We start from the raw sequence: 15,734 nt of genomic DNA, 5'->3' as shown, positions 1-15,734 counted from the left end.
CTTGAAACACACCACTACCAGTATGCGCTGTCCAATCGCGTCTGCCATCAGGTGCTGTTCTAGAAGGATATACATAGAGTGGGCCTCTCAGATGCGTCGGGTAGTGGCGACGGTTTGGCTAAACGGACTTTTGGGTCTGTCATGGTGCACGGCCACGGCTAGACAACATAAGTAAATGCAAATATCTCTAGTTCGAATCCCCCGGCGGGTCTCTGGATGAAAAGACTATCCACATTCCGCGATCAACCCTTGGCACCGTGTCCAGAGCATTACGCGCCCGTCACACGGACCAGCCAGTCCACAGCGAGTGGTCCCGTTTGTGGGACCCAGTTCAGCGTACTTGGGCTGCTTGCTTCACGTGGTGTTTGCGCTACATCACTGACGCACGACTCGTTAAGTGCACGAACTATCTCGCACCGCACTGAACGTTTTCCTAGCTCGATTTCGAGTTGCCTCGACGTCAGGTCAACACAACCCTCTGCGCACATCATATGTATTTTACAAATGGCGTTGAACATCGCCCGACGGTGAATGCAGTACAATAAATATCAGTGCACTATAAACAAAATACCCTTAACTGCATTAGGTAAAAAAGAACAAGATCAACGCCCGCACTGGAAAGCATGGGAACGCGCCGCGCGATAATAGATCATATGGGCCGCCGGACTCGGGGGCCAGTACACTCAGCCGGCTGACGCGCCGACCGCTGCTAAAACCACGCGCACTCACACAGCGAAGGCACTATCACACACGCCGGCGGCCGCGGGGATGCCTCGCGCCGCCGTCGGCAGTCGACTCGCCGCGCGCCGATCACCGGCACGCCAGACAGGTGGTGCAGACGGCCGGCTGCGGCGGACCCGGCATACAGTCGTCGTGGCAGAACGCGCCGCACTTCTGACACATCACCATGGCCTTGAGGCTGCAGCCGCAGTCGCCGCCGCCGCCCGAGACCACCTTCACCATGGGCCGGCCGCCCGGCTGCAGGTGGAACATGGACTGGCCGGCCGAGACGGGCGCGGCCGCGGCGGCTGCCGCTGCAGCTGCGGCTGCGGCCGCCGCCGCCGCCCCGGCCGCCGTGGGGTTGGGAGAGTTCTGAATCTGCACCACCTGCTGGTTTAGACTGACATACTGCGTGGCGCCATTGTCCAACTGCGCCGGCCGGTAGGCGGTTACCGCCGGCGTCCACTGACGCGGCCGCACAGACACGTTCTGATTCGGGTCCAGCATGAACCGCTGCTGCGGTACACCGGGCCGCTGCTGCTGCTGCTGCTGCATCATAGACAGCTGCTGCTGCTGCTGCTGTTGCTGGGCGGCCAGCATCTGCTGCTGCCGCTGCTGCTGCATCTGCTGACTGATAAAGTGCTGCTGCTGTTGCTGCTGAACCATGAGATGCTGCTGCTGCTGCTGTTGCACAGGCTGCTGTTGCTGGTGCACTTGCTGTTGTGGTTGTGGTTGTGGTGGCTGCTGCTGCTGTACATGCTGAACATGTTGTTGCTGCTGCTGCTGCTGTTGTACCTGTTGCTGCTGTACATGTTGCTGTTGCTGAATTTGCTGCTGTTGAACCTGCTGCTGCTGCTGCTGCTGCTGCTGCTGCTGCTGCTGCTGTTGTCTCGCCTGCATCTGTTGTTGCTGTAACATCTGTTGGTGTGTGACCATCTGTTGCTGTTGCTGCTGCTGTTGTTGTATGAACTGCTGGTGCTGCTGGTGCTGCTGCTGCTGTAGGAGCTGGTGCTGTCCCGCCGGCTGGGAGGTCAGCTGGGTCAGCTGGGTCAGCTGCACGGCGCCGCCCGTGGAGCTCGGTCGGGCCAGCCGGTGGAGGACGGCCGGCGGCCGGTCGGGCGGGGCGCTGGACGCGCGTGGTGACTCGAGGACAGGTCGCATCACCAGCACCGTCTTACCGCTGCTGTCAGTCATCTGCGTCCACACACAAAAATACCATCAGACAGAGTCACACGGTTACACAGTTACGTGAGGTACCGTCATGCAGACAGACACACGCATTCGTCAGGTACCGCTTACACGTGGGCACACAGCAGTGATGCACTATCACACACTCATAGCAGGACACTGCGGGCCCGGCAAAAGAGAAAGAGCATTATAGGGCCTCACGGAAAAGAACGTTCACTGTTAGAGCCCAGTGTCTCCTGTCTAAGCGCACACCAACGCACTAACGATTAAACTACCGTGTTGATAACTTAGCCTTCTTCATCTGTTTCTCAACAGATCGCCTGCAACGCCAAGACATCAAATGACCATCAGCTAGAGAAGATTTTCCCGCAGTCTAGTTACCATGTACTCTGACCACTTCGGTCCTACCTTAGCGTTGTCGTTTGCGCTCAGTCGGTCGGAAGGAGGCGCGGCATCCGACACAGAATCGGCACGGATCCGAGGACCAGGCCGAGTGGGAGCGGGCCCGCTTCCGAGAGAGGCGGGTCGAGCGGCGCGGCGGCTGACGGGACGGTGCGGATGGAGAGGGAGGGGAGCGGACAGAGCGGGGAGGGAGAGAGAAACCGAGAAACGGAGGTCAGCGCGGTGAAAGGGCAAGCACAAAACAAAAGTTGGACAGAAGGACGTCACCGATATTCGTTGATCAGGTCAGAATTGCTTGAAGATCGGAAAAGCGGCGAAGGTTCGCATCGAGGATTGAAGGGCAAACTTCTGTGCATCTTCACCGTTCACAACGGTAGTAGTTGCATGTTAGGGATGAATGTTCGTTGCTCTTTCAGGAACATTTGGGAAAATGACAGAAGCTGGAAGACTGATGCGACCAAATCCACATATACCCCAAATCCCCACCAACCAGCGCAAGCCCGCACCGCCGGCAGTCTCACCTGATAGACCTTCTGTTTGCCGCGGACGAGCAGGTCCTTCCGCAGCACCACGGTTCCGTTCTCCCCCAGTTCTCCGAGCACCAGCGGCGCCGCCTGTTCCTGACTGACGGACACCGTCCCGGGCGGCGGCGCCGGCGGCGGGGTGGCCGCGTGGCCGCCGCCGCCGGCCGCCGGCATCGCCACCACGCGCGTGGCCGTGAACACCTTCTGGCCGGGCACCTGGACGTACTTGACCTGCATGGCGTGCGGCGCGGCCGAGACGGCGGCGGCGGCGGCGGCGGCGGCGGCGGTGGGGGCGGCCGAGCGCCGGCCGGCCGGGCCGCCGCGCTCCGCCAGCAGCGCCGGCAGCGGTTTGAGCTGCGCCTGCAGCTGAGCGCGGTTCTGCGACTTGTTGATGACCGCCTGACAGATCTGGTAGGAGCGCTCCAGGTTCACCGTACCCGCCGGCGGACGGGCCGCCTTACCCGCTTTGCCGGCCTGCCGGTGCAGAGAATGTGGCGTCAAAGAGAGAAACGGATAACAAAGCATCAAAGTAGACAGTTCAAACAGATAGAGACGTGACAAACGTGTTTGAAAACAAGGTCCTTGTTGGAGCCCCAGTTATCGCACAGAAAACCTAGGCATTATAATATATACAGAAGATGCGAGGATGAGCAATTGACAGAAATTGTGGCCCAGCCCAGCCCAGCCCGACACACCAGTACACGTCCTGACTTCCTCACTGACCTGCCCACGTCCCTTCCCCTTGGTGCGCAGCTGCGCGACGGGCGCGGCCGAGGTCTGTGGCCGGGGCTGAGCGCCCGCCGTGGCCGGCAGGGGAAGGGTACCGGCCACGGCCACCGGCTGGGGCTGGCCGGCGGATACCGCCAGCGCCGGCCGCACCTGGACAACATGTTTTGTTTCGTCAGAATATAGCAAAACGATCACGACTTCAAGGAAAAACACAGACAGGCTCATCGGCAAGATCATCGATAAAAACTTTACGGCGCCGAGCCGCCGAGGTGACCCTTATTGTAGCGACTGACGAGAATGTAGAATGAAACTCGCTTGCTGGCATACAACCCGAGTAAATAAAACTAGATAGAAATGCGGCAGACCAGAGCTCTCACTGACCAGCTGCTGCTGCGGCGGAACTGCCGGCTGGGACTGGGTTGGCAGCTGTGTCTGCTGCTGCTGCTGCTGCTGGGCAGGGGGCGGTGCCGGCGCCAGCTGCTCCTCAGCCGCCGGCTGCTGCTGTGCTGCCTCTGACACCGCCGGCTGAGGCTGCTGGGTGACAGCGCCTGACACCGCTGTCACCGTCGTGGAGACCGCCGGAGCCGGGACTGAGGCGGCGACCGGAGCTGGAGCGGCAGACGACACCACCACGGCAGCGGCAGAGACAGCGGCAGCAGCAGCGGCGGGGGAGAGGGTGGCAGACGCTGCCGGCGGCGGCGACCGGTGAGGCGCGGCCGGGACCGCCGCCGGGGCCGGTGACGTGCTCGGCGTCACCAGAGGCGTCACAGTGACTTCCTCCTGCCGAGCCGGAGACGCCACCGCTGGGGTCACTGTCGGCGGGGTGTCGCTCTCCATCCCCTCAACAGCCTCTGACACTGCCTGCACGGCCGGGGCCGGCGCCGGACCAGGCACCGGCACTATCGTTACCCGCTGTTCCTCCTCCTCGTCCTCATCTTCTCCTTCCTCCTGCTCCTCCTGCTCGGCGGGGGAGGTGGGCCGGTCAGGCGGCCGTCCCGCCGCGGTCTGCAGCTCCACGGTGACGGGTTCGGCCGCCGCCGCCGCCGCCGCCGCCGGAGGCTCCTCCTCCGTGCCCTGTTCGCCGCCGACTTCGCTGGCCGGAGAGGAGGGCTCCGAGTTGGCCGTCGTGATCGAGATGGTGGTGATGAGAGGGTCAGCCGGCGCGGCCCTCTCCGAGCCGCTCGGTCCCCCAGAGGAGCTCACACCGACCGGCAGCACGGACACGCCGACACCGGCCGGCGGCGGGGACGGCGGCGGGGAGTCCCTCCGTCCGGCGGCGCGCGGGGCCACCAGAGCAGTCAGCTGCACCCGCGGCGGGCTGTCGGGCGCCGGCGGGGTGCCGCACACCGACCCGGCCACAAACACGGCCACCTCGGCGGCCGCCTCCTCCGGCTCTTCTTCCTCGTCCTCCTCCTCCTCCACCTGCTCCATCATCCTCTCCAGTTCCTCCTCCTCGGGCTCCTCCTCCTCGCCGACGTCGTCCTCGTCCTCCTCGGCCGGAGGAAGCTCGTCCTCGGTCCGACCCGAGTCGTCCGCTTCCTCAGTCGGAGACCACGTGGTGGACTCGAGAGACACGTCGTTGGGGGAGCTCCACTCTGCGGAGAGAGGGGAGGGTAAGTCAGACATCACGCACCTTCTGTCACGGCGGACTATCGTGGGACAATCTGATACGCGCTGGGAAGGGACGGAGCAAAAAGCCGCTGACGCATTCAGAGCGAGGGTAAATTTGAGCTAGTAAATCGAAATAAGTGGCAAAATGTAATGTACACAGGCATGTAGCACAACCGCAGCAGTGCTGCTATGTGGATCACTTGAATCGTCTTAAATGTCAAAATGCAGCCAAAATGAAGCCTTTATGCGTTACTCGTACAAATATCTTATTGAGCACTCGCCTAACGAAAATGATCAGAAATGCTTTCCAAGAAATTACTTCTCCGGTTTCTTTTCAGGACTGAATTCGCTTAACCAACGCGTATCAAAGCCACCTATCCCGTCTCCCCTGAACGCACCTTCGTCCTCGGCGCCGGCTGCTCTCTCGGCTGACTCCGGCGGCGGCGTGGCCCACGACCTCTTTGGCTTCACTTCAGGTACGGACGAGGCGGCGGCCGAGCCGCTGGGTGCGCTGCTCGCTGCTGCCGCCGCCGAGACGGGGACGGCCGCCGGGGCGGTGGTGGTGGCGGCGGCGGCTGGTAGGACGGCGGCGGCGGCGGCGGCGGGCACCGGCGGCAGGGCGGTGCCGAGCACCGACTGGGCCTCACGCGTCACCGGACTGCCGGAGCGGCGCGGCCGCCGGCCCCAGACCGGCTCAAAGTTCCGCGCCTGTGGCACAAGCACAGAGAGGTACAGAGTCATAGAAGGAAGGGTGCGACGATGAATAAACAGAAATCAAAGCGGCACATATTGCAGAGTGCTCTACGGTAAACAACCGGCAGTAGCATCAGCAAAAACAATGTCAAGTTTTACAGCACTACGTATGATGATCGAGTACGTTGCATGCGAATGACAGCCACTAAAAGCCCCTACAAAACCAGCAGGATGATTAAACCATCTGACATTCCCTTGCAGATCAGTGGATTCGGTAAATTTCAATTCCAGAGTTATGACATCGTAACTGTTGGAGACTCTCCGCGTCACGTCATCAATATTACCAAACTTCTGACGTTAGTCGCTCGGCTATTCCCAGAAAATTCAGCTATCAAATGGCAGGGCTGGTCCCAGAGAAATCATTCAATCGTTAAGGCCGCCCCACACTGGACCTCGCATGCGGGTTGCGAGTTTGCGGGTTTTGAGTTTGCGGGCATAATACTAATTCATAGTGATTAGACCGTTCCCTTATTGTAACTTCATAAATGCAGTGAAGCCGGCACACCTTCAGAAAATTACATATAGTCGCAATAACAGCGCAACGAACCAAAATTCGACTCCAACGAAAAACCCGCAAACCTCGCAGAACTCGCAGACCTCGCAGCGAGGAAAATCGAGAGTTGACTAAACATCAACTTTTGGAATGCGATGCAAGATCGCTCGCAAGCTAAAAATATGCAGACTCGGTTGTTAAATGATAGTGTGGGTCACTCAGCATAGATTGCATTATTAAATTTTGAAGAAACCCGAAAACCCAAAAACTCGCAACCCGCATGCGAGGTCCAGTGTGGGGCGGCCTTTAGATGCCCGCTGGGGGTTCATAGAGAACGCGCCAGCGACCAAGTCAGATAAATTACGCACGCAGTATTCACGCGGTCAGCACACAAGGCTCCCAGCGACTTGCTCAAATAGTCCCACAAACGATCAGTTTATCTCTCACCAGTAGCACTGTCACTTTTCCTCAAATCGTTCCGCACTATCCTCAACCAAGCTGCAAACGTCCACATCGCCACATAGCACCAACCTTCCCTCCTGCCCCTTTCCTCTCCACCCTTTTCTCGTTTCCTATCCCGAAAAGCACTGTCCCTTTTCTCGTTTCCTATTCTCACCTTCCAGGGGTCCAGCCGGCGCCGCATCATGTCCACGTCTGCGCGGTACTTGTGCTGGTTCTCGTGCGTGAACTCGCCCCGCCTCAGTCGCTCCTGCCACTGCTGACAGGCGCGAGCCAGGAACTCGTTGTTGAGGCTCGCCCCGCCCAGTCTGCCGGAAGAGCACGGAGTTAGAAATTATGGGGCAATGGGTGTTTGGAGTTTGCCAACAAACTATGATGGAAGCGAGAAACAATGGAGGAAGCGGCAGCGGTGTTGCGCCGAGGCAAAGTGGGGTACAATTTATCGCATGCACACAGTTTGCCGCACACAGAGCATGATATATTGGGAAAGTAAAGGGCTCCATTGGATAATCCAGTGAAACCACTTAGCTTAATTGCATGGGAGATCCAAATAAAGGGGCATCCAGACCCAGACAATGAGAACTATCGGAACACCCCGACATCGACTTTCCGATAGCGAATATTTCGAAATCGTTCGATGTTTGTTGCCAAAGCTGGCACTAAAGGGGTGCTCCAGTACTTAAGAATCATAACAACCACAAACTCACAGTGTTCAGCACACTGCAGTGGGCTCTGTCGCTGCCACATCCACCAGTCACCATAAGCCATCATAGACCTGCAACCGTCGCCCGTCGCCCAAGACTCACTTCATGGTTCCGTCTGATCCGCTGGGTCCGTCGGCGTCGGGCAGCATCTTAGCCAGCTGCAGCTGGTAGAGCGACGGCAGCCGGCAGAAGGCCGACCGGCTCAGCAGAGACTTCACCTGGGGGAGGACGAGCAGGTGAAGTCAGGTGGGGAGGCAGAGTAACAGAGGGCGACGCCAGCCGGCAGAAGGCCGACCGGCTCAATAGTGACTTCACCTGCGGGAGGACACGGCGGATCAGTAAGGTGGGGAGTCAGAGTAGCGGAGAGGGTGCCGGGGAGAGTAGAGGACACACCGGGTCAGTAGACTTCACCTGCCGCGGGTGAACGCGACGGGTCAGTTGGAAAGGGGGTCAGAGTAACGGGGACGGAGAGCCATGGATGGAAGCGAGGGACGGGCCAGATGAGAGGGGCGTAGAGATCAATCGCAGCGATAAACCATGAGCTGGCATGGTCGACTCTTACAAAACCCGTACTTGAATGAAGAGATGCATTAAACACATTATATCTGCCGCTTGATAACATGATATCAGTGCACACGGTAATGGACAGGACACCATGGCGTGCCTGATATGTGCAAGAGCAGACTCCAGTGCACCGTGCAGAGTATAATCACCCGGCAACTGAATCATTCCACGACAACAAACATGACTCCCGTGATTAAGAGCCCTGCATTACTGCCGGGATGATTTACCCTCGGAGGCCCCGCTGAGACTAACAACCTCCCAGAGCACCAGCAAACAAATAACGGACATTATCTACGACACACCCCAGAACTGGACCAGGCCAGCACACCCTTCCAGCCACGACCGTAGCGATGCCGTTCCACTGACAAACCTCCACCAAAAGAGGTCGAGAAGCGGCGGTCGCCGTGTCACTGACCTGCACTCTGGTGAGGATACTGTCCGGCGTCTCCAGGTCAATGACCCCCTCCTGGGTCTGTTTCAGCTGAGCGGCGTTGGAGAGTTTCCGGGCGCGTCTCTGGCGAGGCCTGCGGCCGAGCGCGCGCAGAATCTGCTGCATCTTGCTGGTGGCCTCCGTACCGGCTGGGGTACGGATTACCAGGGGCTCACCGCCAGCCGCTGGGGAAGAGGGGAGGGGCAGAGTGGTCAGAGGAGAGCCACAGAGGCGGCGGGTACACGGAACACTAGAATGGCCGGTGCGCGGGGGAGAGGCGGAGATCAGAGCATCCAGAGTCGGTGGTTTTGGTTCATTAGTTATATGACGTCCGTGGAATAAAGATCGCACGATAGTATCATGGACCAAATACGGAAAATGGCATTCATCATTGTACGGAACAAATGCGTCTTTCGCAATTCGGAAGCCTTCCAATACACTTCCATGAAGCATCCTAAGGTGATCTTCCAAACACTGTTCACGGCGCCGTTAACCCTCTACATCAGATGTCAGCTCAAAGTATCGTGACTTGCATCCAATACATTCATCTGTCTCCCAATACATCTTTTCTTGGGGCCCCTGGTACTGACATGTTACGTAACAGAAGCACAGGCAGCATTACAAGTACCTAACTGCCGTTCGTGCATACACTATACAGTCTAGTGTCGTCGTTGTATAGTTATACAACCAACAATCATTGACTAGTGACCACTATTCACCATCGACCTGTCATGGCAACACATCATCACATTAGCAGACAACGATCATTAGCTACTTATTTGGCTGAGTAATACGCTAAACGAATTGCACGGCAATAATCATATGTTTATTGGGCCCCATAGCGCGCTGACAGTGACATCGTTTTGCACGAATCGATCACCGCTAGTTCGCAGAGATAAATGACTAATCAGCGTGAGCCGCAATGACCCTTGCTTCGGAGGCTCTCGATTTATGGTGGTGCTGATCACAAGAGCTGCTAGTTAGCATCACGACCTTTGTGGGAAACAAAGGTCATGCTTCCACAGTCCACAAGTAACTACATAAGTCATAAAGCGCGCAGTATTTTGGTCGAAAATAGCTTGGTGGCTGCAGCTGGTGCGATCCCCGCTCGAATGCATTGCTATGAACTACAGCCTGCGAGCCTCACTTGCGAGCACCGCTATATCTACGGCGACTCAGGGCCCTCACCCAATCGCATGGCGGCTGCTGGTGCGAGCAATGAGCATCATCTGCCTGTGGAGTTAGGAGTAACTGTAGCTCAGAGCTCTCACCTGAGCGTCTACCCGTGTCCTGCATCCCTCACCTGAGTGCGTGGCTGCGGCGGCGGCCGGCGCGGCGGGTGCGGCCGGCGGCGCCACCTGCAGCTGGCGCACCGACAGCGGCGCCGGCGCCGGCGCCGACACCGGCTCCTGGCCGGTGGCCCGCCGGCGCCGCTTCTCCGGCAGGCGCGGCTCCGTCTCCATCTCTGAAATAGGGGCACAGGGGGACAGTCAGCACACACTGTAACAGCACAGACCAGCACACATTGTAACAGCATAGACCGCCCCTTCTCGGCAGGCGCGGCTCCGTCTCCATCTCTGTAATAGGGGCACAGGGGGACGCTCAGCACACACTGTGACAGCACAGACCGCCCCTTCTCCGGCAGTCGCGGCTCCGTCTCTGTAGTAGAGGCACAGAGGGGGTCGCTCAGCCATGGAAAAACAGGCAAAGACGGCCGCTAAGGACACAAACGGCCGCTCAGGGCACAATGAACAGCACAAATGGACACTTGGGCACACAACAAACAGCACAGATTAACTCAATCACACATTCTAACAGATAAAACAACCATCGAATAGGGGGTGATCCTGAGCAATCAAAAGGTGATGCTAATGTGATCTGATGCTAGATGGTCAGTTATGACCATTTTTGTGTGGTACTTTTGGTGAGGGAGAACACACACAACATGACCACTTGAAACTTAAAAGTATCTCATTGTCAGCTAAAACCTTGCAGAGAGGAAGGACTGATCAATAATAGACATTAACATGCTGATCTTGAGATTTGGTGGGTAGGTAGCAATAACTTCCTTTTTAGCAATTTAGGGCCATTTTGGTTCATTTCAACAGTGGTGAATGGCATAGAATGTAGTGGATACATGACAAATATGTCAGGATTTTACACTCACAAATGGGCTGTGCTTACCACACACATACTCCCTAAAAATCACATTTGGTTATCAACCAAAATCATCCTTTGGATCTTTAGGCAATATCCACCTTCTATAATTTTATAAATCCTTGAAATTCTATAAACCCTTCTATCATTGAATGTATGCCTAATGAACTCTACCTTACACAAAAGTTACGGTAAATTAACTATCAAAAACCTATCTATCCATGATCCCAGATGACACTGACAGATTCCATTTCCACACATTCCATTCTTAGGAAGTGATGTATCAAAATTCAGTACACAATCTACATGCAATAAGTCTTCACTAGGTAATCTAGCTGTTAGAGGATTTATAGTAGGTATGTAGAATCATTTTCATAGCTTTCATTTTTATGTCCAATTATATAGGTATCAAAATAAAACTTCTTCAGAGTAAATTTTTGAGTTATACTAAAATTCTCATTACAACCTGAACATAATTTTGGTACCAATGACAACACTTTTAATGAAATATTTGAGCTATATCAGAAGAAAAAAAAATCCATTTAAAATGTCTTCTTAATTGTTCAATGAACTTGAGAAATGATTATTGTAAATACACACGCAATAATTGTTCTACAAATCATCAGCTTCCAAAATGTCTGCATAGTGCATACATGCTTGGTAGGTATGAATGGGTATGAACATGCTTGTGTACATCAATAGGCAAATACACACAAGTCTTGCTTGGTAATAGTTAAGCATTATAAAAACAAACAGACATGCATTTCATAATAACCAACACCTTAAATCTCAATCTCAGTTTTCAAATCATATAGCATATATTCTAAAACTGTGAAGAATCTAAAACAACATCAGTGAAGAAAGGATTATCAGGACATTGTGGTTTCAGTCTCGGACTGGATAAAATGCACACAGCTCGACACAAAAAACAAATCATACCTTGACTGGCAGATCTTATTTTATAAAAATGGGAGAAAACATTATTGTGTCTTAAAGCATACAAATAACACAAAATTACATGATAGACTAATGGTAAAAATTTAATAATCCGTTTCATAGCTTTCAATGTACGGTTTTCATCAACCTGGACCAAGCTAGCAATACAAAACAAAACAATTGTTAGCTTTTAAAGGAAATAGCTCACTTTTAACATGGGATTTTGAACTGGAATAGCAGTTTCGTAGCTTGAGCTGAGACTAGCACAAATCAGGAGCTTTTACGGCTCAACGATCACCCTAGACGAAGATATTCCATTTCTCGTTCCGAAAAGAGTGCCTTGCAGAGGAATGTGTGCCTTGCACAGGAATGCAGCCAAGTCATCATCAGCCAATCAGCATGCTGCTTACAGCTAATGCAGCATGCGTAGGTTTGAACTCCGCAATATGATTGGTCAACGCGTAATAAGCTTCCGCGTCAAACATTATTTTACATAGAATATAGTTCATCCTATATTAAAATATAGAAAATAATTGTTTTTACAAAAAGGTTTTATTTTATTTTCTGATCATTTTGAGCATAAAAAATCGTAAATCCATAGCAAAATACTAATTTCAGGAAAGTGAACTGTTTCCTTTAAAACATGGATAAACAATTACCTTGAAATGCTGGCTGCCTATTGAGGTAATGCCTCAGATTTCATCTTATACTCCGATCTTCAAAATTTCACTCAAATTGCAAACACATGCACCAGGATTCCTATAACGCAGCTGATACAATTATGATCCCTTTTCAAAGTGATACAGTTCACATGAGCAGACTTGACACCCTTGTAGCTTCAAAAAATCAACACCACATCCAAACAAGACTCTCCACTTCAATCGCTTAAATTAAACGATATTGAACATCAATCGCAAAAAACAACAAATCCCATCACAAGGTCCACGCCATCTTGAATTTCTACGAATGTGTCCGTTGGAGCTTACAAAAATTGGCAGTAGATGGCAGGGCTAAAAGTACGGTTTACTCCAAGGCTTACTCTAATAATTTTTTTTTCATTTGGTAGATTTATTTGTAATTTAAATGCAATTCACAAAATAATTCCTGATCAATTATTAGATCACCATTACTGTCTTTGCTCATGTGATGTATCGTACTTCGAAAAATGATTGGAGGGAAATATGTTTGACCGTACATAGTGCTGTGTGTAGCTTTTGTTTACATTTGAGAAGTTTCGTTTCGGAAGTTTTGGCGGCGAACGTGCTCAAAACGTGCTCAAGGTTATGGAATATTGATTTATGCGCTTGCGTAGCTTCAATGAATCCAAAATTAATCCAATTCAATATTCAGTGAGCACTGCCTCTGTACTTGTATTGTAAAATTGAAGTTCGCTTCAGTTTTGAGGTCGTTTCTTTATCAAAAAGCGACCAAAGTTGAAGTCTTTTCACTTCAACTTGGTTTTCACATTGAACATTCTAATTCAGCATTTGCTCCTGTAAAACTGCCTACCTTCTCACCTATCTAACCAGTTTTCAGCATATGAAGGTATGCTGCTCAATGGTAAACCTTCCAAACATTTTTTTCTGAATGGGACTAGCCTAAGCCTATAGCATTTGAAATAGATAATGGGCAATTACAATTTACAGACAGACAAGTGCACTCGCTGTTCAGACTGATATTTTCTCTAATTGAAGTGTAACATATGTAGATATCCATTAAAGAATATTGAATATGATGGAACAGAATATGAGACAAAAATGCTAAGTTTATAAATCAAAATCATATCTGGATGCTTAATGTTAAATCCTCAGTGATAAGATACCCCTTCTGAGCATTGCTGAAAATTAGGCATATTTGTTGGGTTCCTATCTGCTGATAATTAGCCTAAAAAATGTGCATTGTGTGACTGCACAGTATTTAACACCTGTTTTAACTGTTCAACCACCTGCTATAGTTTGTTGCTCTTGCTGCCATGTTGAGCTGAACAGTCAACAGTCTAAGGGCTCACAAATTACACTCAGACCTCATTTACAGATGGATATCACAAGTTGAAGTAGAATGTGTTAATCCTCAGCTGTTGCCTTCTTAAGCTGGAGCTGCCCATCCTCTTCTTATCCTCATCCCTGCTGCCCCATCCTCATCTGCAACGTCTGATCCTCACTCCTCAGCTGCCCCATCCTCAGCTGTAGCTGTGCCTATCCTCAGATGCACACATCAGAATGCTTATCTTACCAGTTTTTTTCTTCAATCAATTGTGACTAACTTCAGTCACTTTTTGATCATGAAAACAGTAGAACTATCAAGCAACTGCCTTAATTACCTCTCCTGATTTGAAGTTTTCTTCTAGCTCTGAGTCTTAGCAGAAACCTGATTTCCCTTTATCCTAAAAAAGTAAATAGTGATCTTCTGTTTTTTCCTCCATAAATGATCTGATTTTCCCAGCATAATAGCCTAGCCTTGGCCTAGCCTAGCCACCAGAAGCCCCATTCCTGTATTTTAAATGGTGGGATAATTAGTTAAATGTGTGCAATATGCTTGTCAATATCCTTACCAGTCCTACCACCCTTCCTTTTCTTCTATGTAGACACCACAGCCAGAATTAATTATGTCCATTCCAGGATTGCTGGTGTCTCAGCACGTGACCGTGACTGTTTATTACGGAGCGAGCGAAGCGAGCGGAGTCTCATACTGAATTAAGGGAAAATCCTGAGTATGAGCGGCCGGCCGGCCGGCCGGCCGGCCGTGGGGACGCTCTTCAAAAGCTAATATCTTAGGAACGGGACATCCGATTGACAAGCGGTCTTCTTTACTGAATGTCACTTGGACGTAAAAGTTCTTTGGTGTGATGGCCACCATGCGTTCTTGCCAACCACCGCACGTGGCGCGTGGTAAAGTTGGACATTTTTTAAGAACCTCCAAAATTGCAACCTCAATAACGGCACAACGGTTGGGCCGATTGAATTGAAACTCGGTACACAGTTAGGTCTCCATCAGATAATTCATCTGCATGTGTTAAGGTTGGGGTGCTACAGCACGTGCGCACGTGCAGGGGGCGCTCCCAGATCTCGAGAACGGCTGGGCCGATTGCGCTCAAATTTGGTACACGGTTGGGGACCAGTTAGTAGGGTGCCGTGCAAAAGTCAATTTGGACCCCGCTTGCACGTGCGCACGTGCAGTGTGCCGCTTCCAGATCTCGAGAACGGCTAGGCCGATTGCGCTGAAATTTGGCACATCGCTAAAGACCGGTTAGTAGGGTGCAGTGCACAAGCTAGTTGGAGGTACCCCCTCGCAATTTCGCACGTGCAAGGCCCATCCTCTCGCTCGCTCCGTTGGTCGCCCAAAAGGCGTTTTACTGGTTGTATCCGTGTTAACCAAGTATCAACAAATGCTGCAACTATTCTGCTGCAATATTCCGACACATCTCCCCCTTTTTACTGAGACACATCTTTCTACGCAAACGACACCGGCTCTGAACTAAACATCGGCACGACACAGCGGCCCTCTACAGATCCAAACGCGTGGGGGCAACCGAGGCGCGTCCCGATCGTGTCAGGATTGGGCGCGCGGGCTGACGCGACGGGGGCGGAGCTGGCTTTGTGGTCCGCGGCGACGGCTGCTCGGGCGACCGCGGCGACGGCTGCTCGGGCGACCTCTGGATCCGCGGGGTCTGCGGCCGCTCGTCTTCCGTTCCCCCTTAGTGATCCCAGAGTCGTTGAGAGCCCAAATGCTGCAACGGATCCATGATGACGGGCACACGAGTCTCTCGAAGTCCCGCGAGCGAGCGTACGCCTCGGTGTGGTGGCCTCGCTTGAGTCCTGACCTCAAGAGTTGGATAGAATCATGTAGATTCTGTCAAACGAACCGTCGAGCTCAGCACGCAGAACCCATGGTCTCCAGGGGACTGCCAGAGCGTCCGTGGATGAAGATAGGCGCGGATCTCTGTCAATATGGCTCACAGATGTATCTAATCGTCGTGGATTATTTCAGCCGGTGGATAGAGATTGAACACCTCAGAAGTACCACCAGCGCGCAGGTGATCAACCACATGAAGTCGCTGTTCGCCA

At 52.8% G+C, this 15,734-nt stretch overlaps 2 protein-coding genes across 7 annotated transcripts in view; one reads left to right on the top strand and one right to left on the bottom strand.

Moving 5' to 3' along the window:
- Positions 1-479: 479 nt before the first annotated feature.
- LOC122378402 (putative Polycomb group protein ASXL2) overlaps positions 480-15,734 on the bottom strand; it is a 15,836-nt gene continuing 581 nt past the window's right edge. The window contains exons 2-12 of the mRNA XM_043359418.1: positions 9,936-10,042; positions 9,297-9,303; positions 8,563-8,762; positions 7,686-7,801; positions 7,037-7,187; positions 5,573-5,882; positions 4,128-5,158; positions 3,558-3,713; positions 3,111-3,308; positions 2,832-2,930; positions 480-1,914 (exon numbers count right to left, since the gene is read on the bottom strand). Of these exons, the coding sequence (XP_043215353.1) occupies positions 811-1,914; positions 2,832-2,930; positions 3,111-3,308; positions 3,558-3,713; positions 4,128-5,158; positions 5,573-5,882; positions 7,037-7,187; positions 7,686-7,801; positions 8,563-8,762; positions 9,297-9,303; positions 9,936-10,042 (3,479 nt within the window). The 3' untranslated portion in view covers positions 480-810. The remainder of the gene's footprint in view (positions 1,915-2,831; positions 2,931-3,110; positions 3,309-3,557; positions 3,714-4,127; positions 5,159-5,572; positions 5,883-7,036; positions 7,188-7,685; positions 7,802-8,562; positions 8,763-9,296; positions 9,304-9,935; positions 10,043-15,734) is intronic.
- LOC122378456 (serine/threonine-protein kinase MAK-like) overlaps positions 12,887-15,734 on the top strand; it is a 21,573-nt gene continuing 18,725 nt past the window's right edge. Inside the window, exons 1-2 of one of the 6 annotated variants that reach the window (XM_043359548.1) lie at positions 12,897-12,950; positions 13,155-13,215. The gene's annotated coding sequence lies outside the window, so the exon portion shown is untranslated. Of the gene's footprint in view, positions 13,216-15,734 lie in introns of all 6 variants that reach the window. The other 5 variants (XM_043359544.1, XM_043359552.1, XM_043359547.1 and 2 more) reach the window with 5 other exon arrangements.

Source organism: Amphibalanus amphitrite, unplaced genomic scaffold (assembly GCF_019059575.1).
Source record: "Amphibalanus amphitrite isolate SeventyFive unplaced genomic scaffold, NRLGWU_Aamphi_draft 000059F_arrow, whole genome shotgun sequence".
NCBI classification, from domain to species: Eukaryota; Metazoa; Arthropoda; class Thecostraca; order Balanomorpha; family Balanidae; genus Amphibalanus; species Amphibalanus amphitrite.
Note: the sequence above shows the minus strand (reverse complement) of the source record. Positions and strands in the feature narration are given on the sequence as shown.